Below are 15,581 nucleotides of genomic sequence, written 5' to 3'. Positions count from 1 at the left end.
AGGCAATGTGCCTTGTAAGGTCTTTGTGTAATTGTGTGGGATTGTGCAATAAATTCCCATGTGTTAACAACTTGTGGTCTGTAATGCAGTTATCTGTTTTCTTTTAGGAAATACTGTCGCATTTTCTCTGTATTCAGCATGTTAAAAAAAGAAAATTTAGAAGGGGAGTGGGATGATGGAGGAGTGAGAAGAAGGAGAACAGAAAGACAGACCAACTTACATGGGAGCATGTGACCCAAACCCTTGACCTTTAAGAAGACCACATAATTCAACTACAACCAAAATAGCATGCTTCTGACTGAACGTGATATATCAAATTTGTCTCCTGCATAAAAGGATCTATGTTAAGTGTACAAGGTAGACCTTTCTGTTTTCAATAGATTATAAACTCTCCCATGTGATCAACAGAACTGGACCAGTATTGATATGATATGACCTATCCACAAAAAGGAAACTCTGGGTAGTACTCACTTTGACAGTTTCTTCTGTGTTCAATTTACTCCCCTTAACCAGGACAATTTGGAAAGGGTTGCTATTTTCCCAAACACTCTGAAAGAGGAGCAGATTAAAAAAAAGTGATTTTAAAGTATCAGAAGAGCATATTCTGCATTAATTGTGGAAGTAATTACAAAAGGCCAGGCACACCATATATTGAAATTGATAACTAAGGAAAGCATTGCCAAAAACGGCCCATTTTCACTCAAAGGACTTATTAATGTCTCAAAGGAACAAAAGAATAGACACTGTTTAAACCACCCACTGCTTCCAGGTGTCAGGCATGGTGGGAGAAGAGAGGATAATCACACCTAGTAGCTGACCATGAACAACTATGATTCTGAGCATTCCAATATGTTCCTAAGCTTTATATTTCAAAAGACTCAAGGCACATACAAGAACACAGCTGAAATAAAAAGCTACTGTATCCTTGAACAAAGCCTCCTTTTATTCTCAGGAATGACGCTTATGTAACTTACAAATCACAATCTGTGAACATGATCACTTTAACTAAATGTGATGATTAAAATATTAGTAATTTTAAGTGGGAATACACCAAGTCCCCAAATTTGGGTTCCGAGCAGCCTCACCAGTTAAGCTGATGGGTATTACTGGAAAATCAATAGATCCCACTTGAAACTTATCAATGTCAAATTCAATAATCATGCACTCCTTCTCTTTTAGCCTTGACGATGGGATTTGAATTACACAGGATCTGATGCTCTTTTGTTTTAATTAAAGAAACAAAAAATCCAATCAAGTCCTTCTTAGAATGAAATGCAGGGTCAAATGGCTGTTGAAAAGAGTGCTGATATGAAAAGGAAAAATGAAATAGAATGCCAAATTAAAAGGAAAGAAGAGTGGTGGTTATCAAGGATGCATTCCTAATTAATGGGATGTCTCGAGAAGAGGTCTTTTAGTTGAAGTTCACGGCTTACCATGGGAAGGAGAAGGGTGGGAGGAAATTGTACAGGAGCCATATGCATATGACTGCAAGATTACATGCCCTTTTGTGTTAACAAACGTTCACCAGTTCAACTCACAGAAACAACTCGTGTTTTTTTGGGTGGCAGAGGCAGGGGAAGGTTGGATGAATTTCGATTTATAGCTGCTTCTATGGCAATCATTTCCTGTTCACACATCTTCTTGATGTTGCAACACTCAACGAGAGTAAGCTGAGGAAGGGTCCTGTTCATCACACACTTACGGATATACTATAATGACATGGAAAAGGATTGTTACAACACTTAGGCTAATCTGCTAAAGCAGTTTTAGTTCATACATCCTTTAGCTGTTGCTCTTTAAAAATCAAGAAAAATTAAATAGCATTAGAAAATGGTGTTCCAGCTGTCCCTTTTCTTCTTACCTTTGTGAATTTAGAAGGAAAAATCAGAAGTGTGTATGGCTTAGGATGAGAGATCTTTGTGCTAAACTTTAATAAATAGTTATTTATGAAAGATAGCACAGCTATTACTGGGATTGGTCTTGGAGCACCAGTACAGGGATTGTGTTCGTTCCTTTTCCTTGGACTGGTGATAAGCTTATTCAATGCTGGGTGGTAGTAGAGAGGGATGGAGGAGTCCAGGAAGAAAGAGGGAAGTAAAGATAGTTTTCGTAGGGGTGTTTTTCTCCCAATAAAATGAAGCTTGCGTGGCATAAATTTTTCCCCACAGAAAGCCGCTCCCTGTCCACTACCCAACTCCACAGCATTCTGTTTCCTATGTGGAAAAAAAGTGTGATGGATTTCCCCTAACTATAAAATCAGACATGATGGTTGCTATGAAAATTAGGACAAAGTGTCCACAGTTTGGGAAAGCCGAAAGGAAAAGTAATTTACCACAAATGGGAAACCCATAGTGCATAATACAAAAATGCAATGCTAAATAAATTGACCGCCATGGGTGTTTTAGAGCCTTTTAATATCAGTGACAAATTTTTGGTGTTTGAAAACCTTAGAAAGCTTGGAGAACCTTAATTAACCTAGGAAAACCCTCATCCATTTCCTTCACTTAAAAAAGAAACATATTACATTCTTGATGAATGGAAAAGTCACTTTTCCCTCAATTCCTCGATTCTATAATTGACATACCTGGAACTGAATTAATGGATCATCACCAAACACATATTCCAGCTTCCCACTGACTTGCAATACATAGTCATAAGGGTTGACTTCATCTTCCTTCCCGTGGATAGTCAGACGTTTTCGGATTGCCAGCTCATTCAGCTTGAGAGGATTCATATTAGGGGATACTTGGAAACTAAACACATCCTAAAAGAATTCAAAATAGCTTCAAGACCAAGCTGTTTAAAATATTATACATTTAACGCTGATTCAATTATTGAACTGTGGAAAGCAGGTCAATATTCTCTATAAGAGATCCCGTCCTAGCCCTGCTGAGGTTGTCAGCCATTTAGAGGGGGCACACTTGTGCTGAGCAAACCGACATTTCCAACTATGTAGGAATGTTTCCACTACTCAGGCCACTTCTACTGAATAAGTTCATGCCCTCTATAAATTATGTACTTATATTAATGTTTGCCTCTCCCTCTAGACTGTCAACTCCTTGTGAAGCAGCCAACTCTATTGTATTATACCCTCCGAAGTGCTTAGTACAGTGCTCTGCACACAATAAGCACTCACTGAATACGACTGATTGATATCAGGGAGTAGTTGAAATCTAACCTCTCTCTCATTACCCTCCCCTTCAAGGAAGCTCCACACTCTTCCTAAAGTCATATTCTTTAAATGACTGAAAGCAAAAGCAATACTTTCCCTGAGGAGAACCTTCTCACTCTGGAACTCTGAAAAATTAAAGCTTAAAAAAAAGAAAACAGGACTCCCTCTTTCCCAAGTATTTCCCCAAGTCCTTGCAAATGTACAAGATCCATAAAAGTAGGATCTCAAGTGCTATGACACTTGCCCTGAGTGAAGCCTACATTCTAAGACTACGATCTAATATGCTGTCCTAGGAGAAATGTAAAACACTGAGACACATGTCTAATTTTCACATGTATATTTTCCCCGTGCTAAGTTCAGTGCTCTTCACAAAATAAACATAGCAGTGGCATTTTTTTAGGTGCTCAAATACTGTCATAAGCACTAGGGGAGAAGCAAGATATCAGGTTGGACATAGTCCCTGTCCATGTGGGGCTCTTAGTTGAAGTAAGAGAGCCTAGGATTTAATCCCCATTTTACAGGTGAAGAAACTGAGGCACAGAGAAGAGAAGTGAATTTCCAAAAGTCGCACAGCAGACAAGTGGAGGAGCTGGGATCAGAAACATGAACCTAGAACATCCAGGCCCATCTCTTTCCATTAGGCCATACTATTTCTCGAAATATTTAATAAATACCATTACCTACCACTCCCCAAAGGACCGAGATGATGAGTTTTGAAAAATTTCTCAATCAGTCAGTGTATTGTACCTGGTAGTGCTCCAAAAGCTCTAGTATCAAATACTCTTATTGAAACAGCACTATGAGCCTAAGCAAGTTTTTTGTCATGCCTGGTAGATAATAACATACCTTTTTCAATCAAACACATGCCCATAGGAGAATTTTGCTATCAGTGGGCAGTTAAAGATATAGCATCAAGGTCTTCGACAAATCAAACAGAATTAGCTGTATACATTAATTATGCTCACAATTAGTAGTCGGTACAATTTTGTGTCCATTATTTATTATAAATGTGAAAAACATGGCTATAATCATTATGGATGATACGTATAACAGTATAACCTTTCAGAGAGTTGTAAGGTACATTAAGCTTTCATTTGCATCTTAATTAAAAGAGTCAGACTTGAATATCCTTCATATATAAACCTTTCCATTTTTTCTGTTCAAATTTGGCATACTGAATAGAGCACAGGACTGAGAGTCAGAAGGTTGTGGGTCCCAATCCCAGCTCTGCCACTTGTCTGCTGTGTGACCCTGGGCAAGTCACTTTACTTCTCTGTGCCTCAGTTATCTCATCTTTAAAAATTGGTGATTAAGAACTGTGATCTGGTGCTTAACAGAAACCACAATTATTGTTATCATTATTATTATTATTATTAATCTCACTAAATTTGTTACTGTTATTTCTTAGCTCCATTTCTTGTTCCACTTCTCCCCCAAAAGTAGACCCGGAGATATTTGACAACTGCTTCACAGGACTGCTGAAGAAACTAAACTTATTTTCAAGAGCATTTCAGGACCTTTAAAGCCTCAAAAGTGCCTCTTAGACAGACTTCACAAGTCAAATAACTGACTTTCTGGATTCCGGTGCAACTTTAGAATTTAAAATCACTGTCAAGATGTAAAACAACAATTCACCAAAGGTAGAACCTTGAAGAACCACTTTCTTGACCATCAAAATGACACCAATAGAAACTTCTACTGCAAAGAGACAATAAAGAGTTAAAGGAAACTCTCTTCATGGAAAAAAATAGGGTTTTTGAGGGATCTTAACTTTCCAGATACACTTAGTAGGATTTCATTACTATATTACGTTTCATGTTCTGAATTCTAAAAACAGTTTTTTCTTCCCATTCATTTGCTAGGGGTTGTCATCTTCCCACTCATTAAATTTCACTATGGGTTGTTATCTCCCAGTCAAAGACTATAATTCCAATAGACTCATTTAATAAGACCAAAAAAACTGTGTTGGTTTAAAAGTTGTTTAAACCTCTCATAAATGTTTAAATTTGTGTTTTGAAAAGAGATAAATCTCGAGAAGTGGGTATTCTTCAGTTTGGTCCATAGCAAACTTTAGTCAATGGCCCTACTCCTGTCAATGTCACTCGTACTGTACCCCCATGTTTCGATCAGTTTTGTAAGCTCCTTGAGGACAGATATCACATCTCCTAACTCTGCTGGGTTGCATTCTCCCTTGGGGTTATTACAGTGCTCTGCTCACAGTAAGCGCTCAATAAAAAACTAGTGATTGACTGCTTGGTGATGTAATCCCCAAGGACTTGTCTAGCATTACCTGACAATTTTCAAAATGGACAGCCACTACAAGGTGCCCACCATAAAGTTTATCTTCAATATTTTCCAGGATTGAAGCCTCTTGTTCTGGTGGATACGTGTGCTTTAACCAGTCCATCCAAGACAGTCCCACAAGAGATTGGATCTTCGCTTCACTGATCTGCCGCATTTTGCTGCGGAAATCATTTACCTCAGGATCTTCCAAGGCATCAAATTCATGAAGACCTGAAAATATTCAAAAAAGCATTACACAACTCCACAATCAGCTTGTATTGTGCGATCTCAAACACACTTGACGAAATGGAGCAAAGATGTACATGGGAAATTGGAAGACAAATGAGCACAGCAGTTTAAAGTTTATATGGACTGAGGACAAAAAACGCTTTTATATTTTTATCACTGAGAGTTACTCATTCACCAAGATGTAACCCCAAGCATAAGCCAGATCTCTTTCAAAGAAATGGAGCTTCGCCATTAACTAAATATAGCATACACATTAAAACAATCTACTATATGTGAAAACATTTGAAAGCTTATAAAATAATGGGTGGCTAATTTCCTTAACCAATATCATAAATCAACTTTAAAGTGCACGTCAGTAATAGTTACTAAACTGTAAAATGTAAGTTACTTACCTAATAAGGTTCTCTACGTTCCTTTAGCAAGATTAGAGAAACATTTCATAGGTATTGAACCAATGTGATGAAGATGTCATCAAACACCTGGTGAACCCCAAATTTCTTAGGACCATGTGTGCCTCAAAGAAGCCTACATTCTGAACTCAAACTGTCTTTTAAAAGAGTGACTACTCCATTCCATCGCTTCTGACCAGGAATATAAATTCTAACTAAGCAAATCTACATTAGGATCATCAGAATATGATCAGATTTGTTGAATGCTTGTTTGAATCAAGAGTAAAAATAAACTCAAATGCTGAATCAAATCCACCATTCTATTATGGGTGATTCACTCGAGAACAGAGGCACCAATACCACAGGGTCTAGAGAGGCCACTGTATGCCACTGGTTTTGGCTCTTCAGGTTTTTGAACAGTATAAGCCCTACTCCTTGGAGCTGGAAAGGAAGACTTTAAGCTCCTTGAGGGCAGGGAATATGTCTATTGTTACAGCATACTCTCCCAAACACTTGGTTCAGTGCTTTGCACACACTAAGCGCTCAATAAATTCAGTTGTATGAATTAGTTTATATAAATTCTATTTATTTATATTAATGTGTATGTATCTATAATTGTATTTATTGATACTGATGCTGTTTTATTTGCTTTGATGCCTGCCTCCCTCCTTCCAGACTGTGAGCCCGTTGTGGGCAGGGATTGTCTCTATTGGTTGCTGAACTGTACTTTCCAAGTGTTTAGTACAGTGCTCTGCACACAGTAAGTGCTCAATAAATACAACTGAATGAATTAATGTCCCTCAATTCCCTTGTCTGTATGGTGCTAAATATTATTTCCCCCCCACCCTCCTCACCCTTTGCTCCTCCCCTTCCCCCTTCCCCTCCCCTCAGCACTGTTAGAGAAGCAGCGTAGCTCAGCGGAAAGAGTGCGGGCTTGGGAGTCAGAGGTCAGGGGTTCGAATCCCGACTCTGCCCCTTGTCAGCTGTGTGACTGTGGGCAAGTCACTTCACTTCTCTGTGCCTCAGTTACCTCATCTGTAAAATGGGGATGAAGACTGTGAGCCCCACGTGGGACAACCCGATTCCCGTGTCTACCCCAGCACTTAGAACAGTGCTCTGCACATAGTAAGCGCTTAACAAATACCAACATTATTATTATTATTATTACTGTGCTCATTTGTATATATTATTATCCTATTTATTTTGTTAATGAGGTGTACATCCCCTTGATTCTATTTATCATGATAATGTTGTCTTGTTTTTGCTTCATTCTGTTTTGCTCTGCCCTCTGTCTCCCCCAGTTAGACTGTGAGCCCGTCACTGGGCAGGGATTATCTCTATCTGTTGCCGAATTGTACATTCCAAGCGCTTAGTACAGTGCTCTGCACATAGTAAGCACTCAATAAATATTATTGAATGAATGAATCAGGCAGTGAACTCCACATGGGACATGGACTGTGTCTGAGCTGATTAGCCTGTAAATATTCCAGATGGACCTGGGGGTCAGAAGGTCATGGGTTCTAATCCCAAACCCACCATCTGCTGTGTGACCCTAAGTCGCTGCACTTCTCTGTGCCTCATTTACCTTATCTGTAAAATGGGGACTGAGTCTGGGAGTCCCAGGTGGGACAGGGATGGTGTCCAACCCAATTTACTTGTATCCAACCCAGTGCTTAGTACAGTGCCTGGCACACAGTAAGCGCTTAACAAATACCACAATTATTATTAGTATGATGCTTAGCATATGGAACGTGCTTAACCAATACCAAAACTCATAGGCAGAAAGCTCTGTAGAATATCAGAAGCCCTGTAACTGCCCTGTCTCATCCCCCAGAGATCTTCTAGACTGACAGGTGAACTGGCCAATGAGTGGATGGTTTGTCCTCACAAGGCTCCAGGCCCAGGAATGACAGGAACCCATACATAGCACAGATCCAGGTCCTAGTGGAGGTTAGAGAAACAGGGGCTGTGGGGAACAAAGAGTAAGAAGGTGAAAACTTTTACCTTCTTCTCCCTCCTCCTCTCCCAAGCTCCTTTCCCACTCTGCTCCACTTTTCCTTCCTGTCTCTGTTGCCCTCCCTCACTCCTCTTCCCAAAACCCCAACCTGACAGTGCTTCATGTCAATACTTCCACCCAACCTATGGGTCATCCTAAATCTGCCCTCATGATCAAAATGAAAAGTCAACATTCTTGATCCCAAAATCCATTCATTATAACAAGCTTGGAAATACAACCTCAGTAGGGATAGTAATGCCTCTATATTGGGTGATTACATTAATTTTGTTATGAATAAATGCTCTAGTATAAGCCAGTAAGATATGAAATATTTTGTTGGACTGATTTGTGTTATATTTTGGGTTTATACGCCAGGCTACCTAACAGTTCATTTTCTCAATGAACTATCACTAATCAAATTTTCTTTTTATGTTAAAAATGCAGTACTGTCAAGTTTCAAAACCTTATGGGGAATATCATTATATAAACTAAGCAGCACAAAATCAGGGAGCATTTTCATCTTTGCTGCTTGAGGATGCTGTGCTGACAGCAATGATTTTGGAGGGGTCTTTGAGTGTCTGACATCAGGAAACATAACCTTCACTATCTTAAAGCACAAGTAAGCAACCAGAAAGCTGCTTCAAAAATAATTATTTGCACAGTCAAAGGAAATGTAATGAATAAAGACATAATTTTTCAGAAAAGTATATTTTTGGACTGCCTAGTTCAGTGTGTCAGTAAAGATTCCATTGTTTACTTGGGGGGCAGGAGAAGCCCAGCCAGCTTGCTGCTCAAGTCTAAACAGAAGTTACAGTCTTTGTGGAAGGTTTAGCAATTGTCCATTGTTTAGATATGATGCATGACTTCACCAGTCCTTAGTTGTGCTCAAATATACAATCAACAACTGTAAAGACCAACTTTTGTGGCATTTAAAAATGAAAGTCTTAAAATAAAGCCATACAATTTACTCAGAAATGCTATCTCAAGACAACTGATAATTTCTACAAACTGGTAAAAAAAAAAAAATCTGGAAAAAACAGCTTCATCAAGGGCTACAAGAGGCTTGCCTTTTCCCTATCCCCAATAAGGTGCCTGGCAGTGGATCTTTGCTATAGTTTTAGGGAAAGTTTATTATTGTTATTGTATTTGTTAAGCGCTGACTTTGTGCCAGACACTGTACCAGGCGCTGGGGTGGATTCAAGCAAATCAGTTTGGACACAGTCCCTGCCCCACATGGGGCTCACAATCTCAATCCCCAGGTCTCTTTTTGGATTAAATGACAATGATTAATAGAGAAACCTGATGAGATGAGAGGTTTTTTTTGGTATACTTTCAGACTTGCTATCTTCAATCTAATATCACCTAGTTGCTTGACCATGTGTTCAAGGTATCATCCAATGTATTTGAATTTTATCCAAAATACAGACAGTTCTCCCTAAAAGCATGTTTTCACATCTGGACAGAATGTGATAGTGTCAAAAGAAGTGTATGGGTGCATGTTAATGGGGAGCAGTCAAGGGGTAACTACAAACCCAATTTCTAACGTAATCTTCTTAACGTAATTCCCAAGCTCTGGAAATTGTTTACATTTATATGGAAATATTTTCACATTTTACCCAGGGTAAAAATACAGCATTAGCTTTGACCCAGAGAAAAATTATGCTTGGTTTGGCTGGAAACTGTGGTGAGCCCATAACAAGCTGCCTTGTTAATGACCGTTTGTGATCCCTGAATGACAACAGAAAGGAAGAGATTCGTAAAGCCGACAACAGAAAGGAAGAGATTCGTAAAGCCACTGATGGGCTCTACTTGAGGCAGGTGATTGAGGGCCTGTGGGGGTGGAGCATGGAGGGACACGGGGCTTTCTCTCCCTGTTCTACCCGGTAACGAGCCTGGACCAATTAATGACTGCCACGGAGACCCACAGCTTCAAAGCCGAAGGCAGATAAAAAGCAGTTGTTTTGAATCGTGAGGAGGCACCTGGAGCAGGCAGAACAGATGACACCTGGAAGCCACAAAGAGGCACATAGCAACATAAGGAGCTGGAGGTAGCAGAGAAGGAAGAAGGAAGCATGCTGACAGCAGCAGAAGGCAGCAGCACTTAGAAGCAGAAAGAAGCATTGGCAGAATGGGCTCCTTTGACCACAGACTGGTACTGGACCCTCGGTGGAGTGGAGTGAGTGTGTATGTGTGTACGTGCCACTCCCTTACATGCTGATAAAAGTAAGTAAAAAACTTTTCACAGTAACCTTGGTGATCAGAGTTGTGGTTTGAACTCTACTACATGTCACTGAGGCTTCCTCGATGCAGGAAGGTCCTAGTTGGTATGAACTAGGGGCTTGCGACAGAAATACTTGAGTCATCAAAACCAGAAAAGATCACGTAAGACTAGCATTATAAAAATAACACGAAAAACAAATGTCACTGATTGGCCAGTGATAAATTTATTTCAGTGGCTCCTGGTGGCCTGGTCTCTACAGCAGAATGTGTCACTACTTCAAAATAGTACTTATAGTCAGAGGAGTTCCAGGCACTTTCACCTATGGGTTCAGGCACTGGACAGAAATGAACTGTAAAACCAATCACAACTCATTCCAAACATAAATTATGGCCAGTAAGAAGGGTAAGAAAAATGATCTCTCTACATCTTTCCTTGAGGAGATGTGGCATGAAAGCTCCCTGACTATACATCCAACATGGCCTTGTTGCATAGACCATGGAAAGTGGAGTCAGAAGGGCCTGGTTCTAATCCACTTGTCTACTCTTTTCCTTGGAGAATTCATTTATTCAATAGTATTTATTGAGCGCTTACTATGTGCAGAGCACTGTACTAAGCGCTTGGAATGAACAAGTCGGCAACAGATAGAGACAGTCCCTGCCGTTTGACGGGCTTACAGTCTAATCGGGGGAGATGGACAGACAAGAACAATGGCAATAAATAGAGTCAAGAAGTCACTTCACTTTTCTGTGCCTCAGTTACCTCATCTGTAAAATGGGGATTATGACTATGAGCCCCATGTGGAATATGTACTGTGTCTAGCCTGATTAGCTTGTATCTACCCCAACACTTAGTGCAATACCTGGCACATAATTAGCTCTTGATAAGTACCTCTAAAAAAAGTGAATGACCCCTTCCCGGATTTAACTGGGCTGCTGAATTTACCGAGAAAGAATGAAAGGGACTGGAAGGGATCACAGGGTTGAAAGCAGTTGGTTCAGTTGATTTCTCATCGTCAAATATGCTGCTCCTCAAAGCCAAAAGGGACAAGAGATGTGCTTCCATTCCCCCCTTCCCTTTCCCTGGGAAAAACTGTGCAGGAATTGCTAGGTACATGTAGCCAATCTGGATTATTTGGGCCCCTCCAAAAACCCCTCATTTTCTAGCAGACACTTTTTTCTCTTGCAGTGTCATAATCAATATATCCTTTCTATCAACTTTGCCTATGGAAACACTGTCTATGATATGTTCGTATCGGTAATACAGATACAATATCATCCCAAAATAAAATTGAAAGCTTACAGTAGGCCAGGGATTCTCACTTTTTCATCCCATCAATTGATTCAAAGTTTCTGCTCTACCTCTGGCCATACATCATCCTTATAAACCTAAAACTTCACCTTGAAGGGAAGCAGCGGCTCAGTGGAAAGAGCCCGGGCTTGGGACTCAGAGGTCATGGGTTTGAATCCCGACTCTGCAACTTGTCAGCTGTGTGACTTTTGGGCAAGTCACTTCACTTCTCTGTGCCCCAGTAACCTCATCTGTAAAATGGGGATGAAGACTGTGAACCTCACGTGGGACAACTTGATCACCCTGTATCTCCCCCAGCGCTTAGAACAGTGCTGTGCACATAGTAAGTGCTTAACAAATACCAACATTATTACTATTATTATTATTACCCTCCATCCATCAGCCTGGAAGCAGCCTAGCCTAGGGGAAAGAGCAAGAGCCACGTCACAGGACGTGGGTTCTGAACCCAGCTCTGCCAGATACCTGCTACATTACTTTGGGCATGGCTCTTAACTTCTCTGCCTCAGTTTCCTCAACTGTAAAATGGGGATTCAATATCTGTTCTCCCTCCTACTTTGACTGTGAGCCCCATGCGGGACAGGGGCTGTTTCCAACCTGATTAGAACAGTGTTTGACAGGTAGTGTTTAACAAATACCACAATTATTATTATCAGCTGTTTGGAGCACTGTAACCACATTTTCATCTACACATTATAAGTGATTTTAAAGCTTCTGGGAGGGAGGAAATATAGCTAAGAGGAGTTGGAGGGTCCTCAAATGAAAAAACCAAATCAACAGATATCTTGAGATGTGCTGATAGGTGTGGTGTCAAGCAGAATTAAGTCTGCAGAATTAACAAAAGATTCAGAACTCTGGTCTTTGGAGACTCATGACTCACTGCCCCTTAAAACTCACTCATAAACCCAAATGAGAAATACCAAACAAACACGGTGATTAAAGATTTCATAAAACTGACAGCCACTGCATAAGCTACTATATCTATAAAGAATGTACATCTACAAACCAAACCATAATTCTCCTCCATGGGATAAATGAAAAGAACACAAAATTACCTTTTCCTATGAGGACACCAATTTTAGAGTCTAATTTTTCTCCTGGATCACAATTTCGTGTCACCAATTTGAGAACTGGAAGAAAGGGTCGAACATCACAGAGCCTCCGGGTTTCATCTTCGAGCTCTTCATACACGGCAGTTTGGTTTACACAAGCAAACATGTAAGAGTCAATTTCCGTAAGGAGACTGAACAGAGGATAGTTGTGCACTTGTTTCCACAGCATCTGCAAACAATTTTTTTTAATGAAGATACAATTAAAACACTTTCCTTTCTTTTTTTCAAAATGGCTGAATTCTTTCTGTGTTGAAGTCAAAAGTATGGTTTTGAGAAAGGAAAATTAAGGGAGTGTTCCTTGACTTCTAGTGTGGCTAATACTCTAGGAATCAGAATGAATATGAAATCTCATCTGGGGTGCAAGTAGCAAGGAAGCAGCATAGCCTGATGGAAAGAGCATGGGCACAGAAATCAGAGGACTTGGGTTCTAATTTCAGCTCCACCCCTTGTCTGCTTTGTGACCTTGGACAAGACACTAAACTTTTCTGTGCCTCAGTTACCTCATCTGTAAAATGGGGATTAAGACTGTGAGCCCCATGGGGGACATGGACTGTGTCTAACCTGACTAGCTTGCATCTACCCCAACACTTAGTACAGTGCCTAGCACATAGTAAGTATTTTTTAAAAATACCATAGATGGGAAAAAAAAATACCTTGTTTCATATTTTATGGATAATGACAAAAAAGTAGGGCAGGCAATGGGGAAAATTATTTGAACAGATCATGTATACCTACGGTGGCCATATTTTAATTGAAAATTGGAACATCCAGTCTATAGTCACCAGGAAGTTGCTCAGAAAAGCAGCGTGGTTAGGAAAAAGAGTGCAAAAGTTAGAATGGGGTTCTAATCCTGGCTCTGCTACTTGCCTAGTATATGATCTTGGCCAAATTCCTTTATTTCTCTGTGCTTCAGTTTCCCAATGGGGATATAATACCTTTTCTCCCTCCTCTTCCACTGGACACATGTGGAAGACACATGCAGACCAGAGGCTGTGTCTGATTTGATTGTAACTGCATTTCCACAGTGCTTAGCATACATGACTGCTAAAAGACGCGAGAAGCAGCGTGGCTCAGTGGAAAGAGCATGGGCTTTGGAGTCAGGGCTCATGAGTTCGAATCCCAGCTCTGCCACTTGTTGGCTGTGTGACTGTGGGCAAGTCACTTAACTTCTCTGTGCCCCAGTTCCCTCATCTGTAAAATGGGGATTAAGACTGTGAGCCCCACGTGGGACAACCTGCTTCCCCTATGTCTACCCCAGCGCTTAGAACAGTGCTCGGCACATAGTAAGCGCTTAACAAATACCAACATTATTATTATTATTATTAAGTTTTCCTGAAGTGCAAAGTCACCTGAGAGTGGAAATTCTGCCACAAGAAATAGCACAGCTGTTAGTAACATCTACAAAGGGCAATGTCTTGACCATAAAACACATAGCTGCCAAGCATTGTGTGGGTTTCTGAGATGTGGCCATCATACCTTTTAAAATTAGGGTGATTTCACAAGTCTATAAACCAAAACACAATCAGGAAGCTCATCGCATTATCCTCTAGAACCACAGTCTATCTAAGTCTAAAGAGACATATATGTGTTTTCCTCTTCTCTGCTTCATTTTGGAAATTTAGCAATTTGCCCCTCCCATTTGCTTGCCTCCTTGTGCTGCAAAGTCATCTTTCCAAACCTAAGTGAATGAACTCTTACAAAATAACCTCCAGATAATGCTGAGCAATCAAAGGTATCCTGTGTCCCTGCTACCAGGAAACAACAGATCTTTCGATTAAGAGTCCAAAATTTTAATTAATAAATACAGTTCAAATAATTAAAACTTGTAGACAAAAGATATGAAAGTTGGAATAATAAAATTATCTTTTCTGTTTAAAGTTATTGCTGGGAACATTTTAAAGCTAGATGAGTTTAAACATTTTGCTGACGTTTCCAAATGTATTTTAATATTGGCATTGTTTTCAGTATGCCCACTGTTTTCAAAGCCTGATCATTATGTTCTTAAGAGATGTCCTCCCCAAGCCCTCTCATCCCTGGCATTATGGACACTGCCAGATCTCCCCCATTCCATACATGGTAAAGAAATGTGTCACCTATGGGAGAGGGAGACATAAACTCAAACTTCTCCCCCTTTGTAATGTGAAGAAACTGACTGCAGCTGTAGGGGATTGAAATACAGAGTTTGAATTCAGTTCAGTTTACTCAGTTTACCATCACCCTCAGGCAATGAACAGTTTCATTAAAAATTGTTGCTATTTTGAATACTGAATTACTCTAGACTGTAAGCTCTTTATGAGTGGGAAATGTGTCCTCTGATTCTGTTGTATTGGACTATAAGGGCTTAATACAGTGCTCTGCAAATAATAAGTACTCGCTAAATACCACTGATGGATGGATTCACTGAACTGTAACCCCTGTAAGCTCCTTGAGGGCTTGGGTCAGAGGCTGTTGTAATAGCTGTTTGAAAAGCAGCATGGCTTAGTATAAAGAGCTTGGGAGTCAGAGGTCGTGGGTACTAATCCCAGCTCCACCACTTGCCAGCTGTGTGACTTTGGACAAATCACTTAACTTCTCTGTGCCACAGTTCCCTCATCTGTAAATGGGATGAAGACTGTGAGCCCCATTTGGAACAACCTGATTACCTTGTATCCAGTGCTCGGCACATAGTAAGCGCTTAACAAATACCATCATTATTATTATTGTTAATAGACCACCTGGTGCTTAATTCAGTGCTTAATAAATAGATGGCCATGACTATAAAGATGATGACAATGCTCCTCTTTGCCTTTTGGAAATATAAGAGAATTACAATGAAATATTCACGAACCCTTCTAACCCCGTGACTCTGTAATAT

General features: G+C 40.1%; 1 protein-coding gene across 2 annotated transcripts in view; it reads right to left on the bottom strand.

Annotated features, from left to right (window-relative positions):
- Positions 1–15,581, bottom strand: part of PIK3CB (phosphatidylinositol-4,5-bisphosphate 3-kinase catalytic subunit beta) — a 198,494-nt gene that overhangs the window by 67,734 nt on the left and 115,179 nt on the right. The window contains exons 4-8 of one of the 2 annotated variants that reach the window (XM_029067136.2): positions 12,671–12,896; positions 5,463–5,686; positions 2,585–2,764; positions 1,539–1,709; positions 472–549 (exon numbers count right to left, since the gene is read on the bottom strand). In XM_029067136.2, coding sequence (XP_028922969.1) covers positions 472–549; positions 1,539–1,709; positions 2,585–2,764; positions 5,463–5,686; positions 12,671–12,896 — 879 coding nt within the window. Of the gene's footprint in view, positions 1–471; positions 550–1,538; positions 1,710–2,584; positions 2,765–5,462; positions 5,687–12,670; positions 12,897–15,581 lie in introns of those variants that run through there. The other variant, XM_029067146.1, reaches the window with a different exon arrangement.

The sequence above is a fragment of the Ornithorhynchus anatinus genome, chromosome 1, assembly GCF_004115215.2.
Source record: "Ornithorhynchus anatinus isolate Pmale09 chromosome 1, mOrnAna1.pri.v4, whole genome shotgun sequence".
Classification (NCBI taxonomy): domain Eukaryota; kingdom Metazoa; phylum Chordata; class Mammalia; order Monotremata; family Ornithorhynchidae; genus Ornithorhynchus; species Ornithorhynchus anatinus.
The sequence above is the reverse complement of the archived record's forward strand: the minus strand, read 5'-3'. Positions and strand labels throughout refer to the sequence as shown.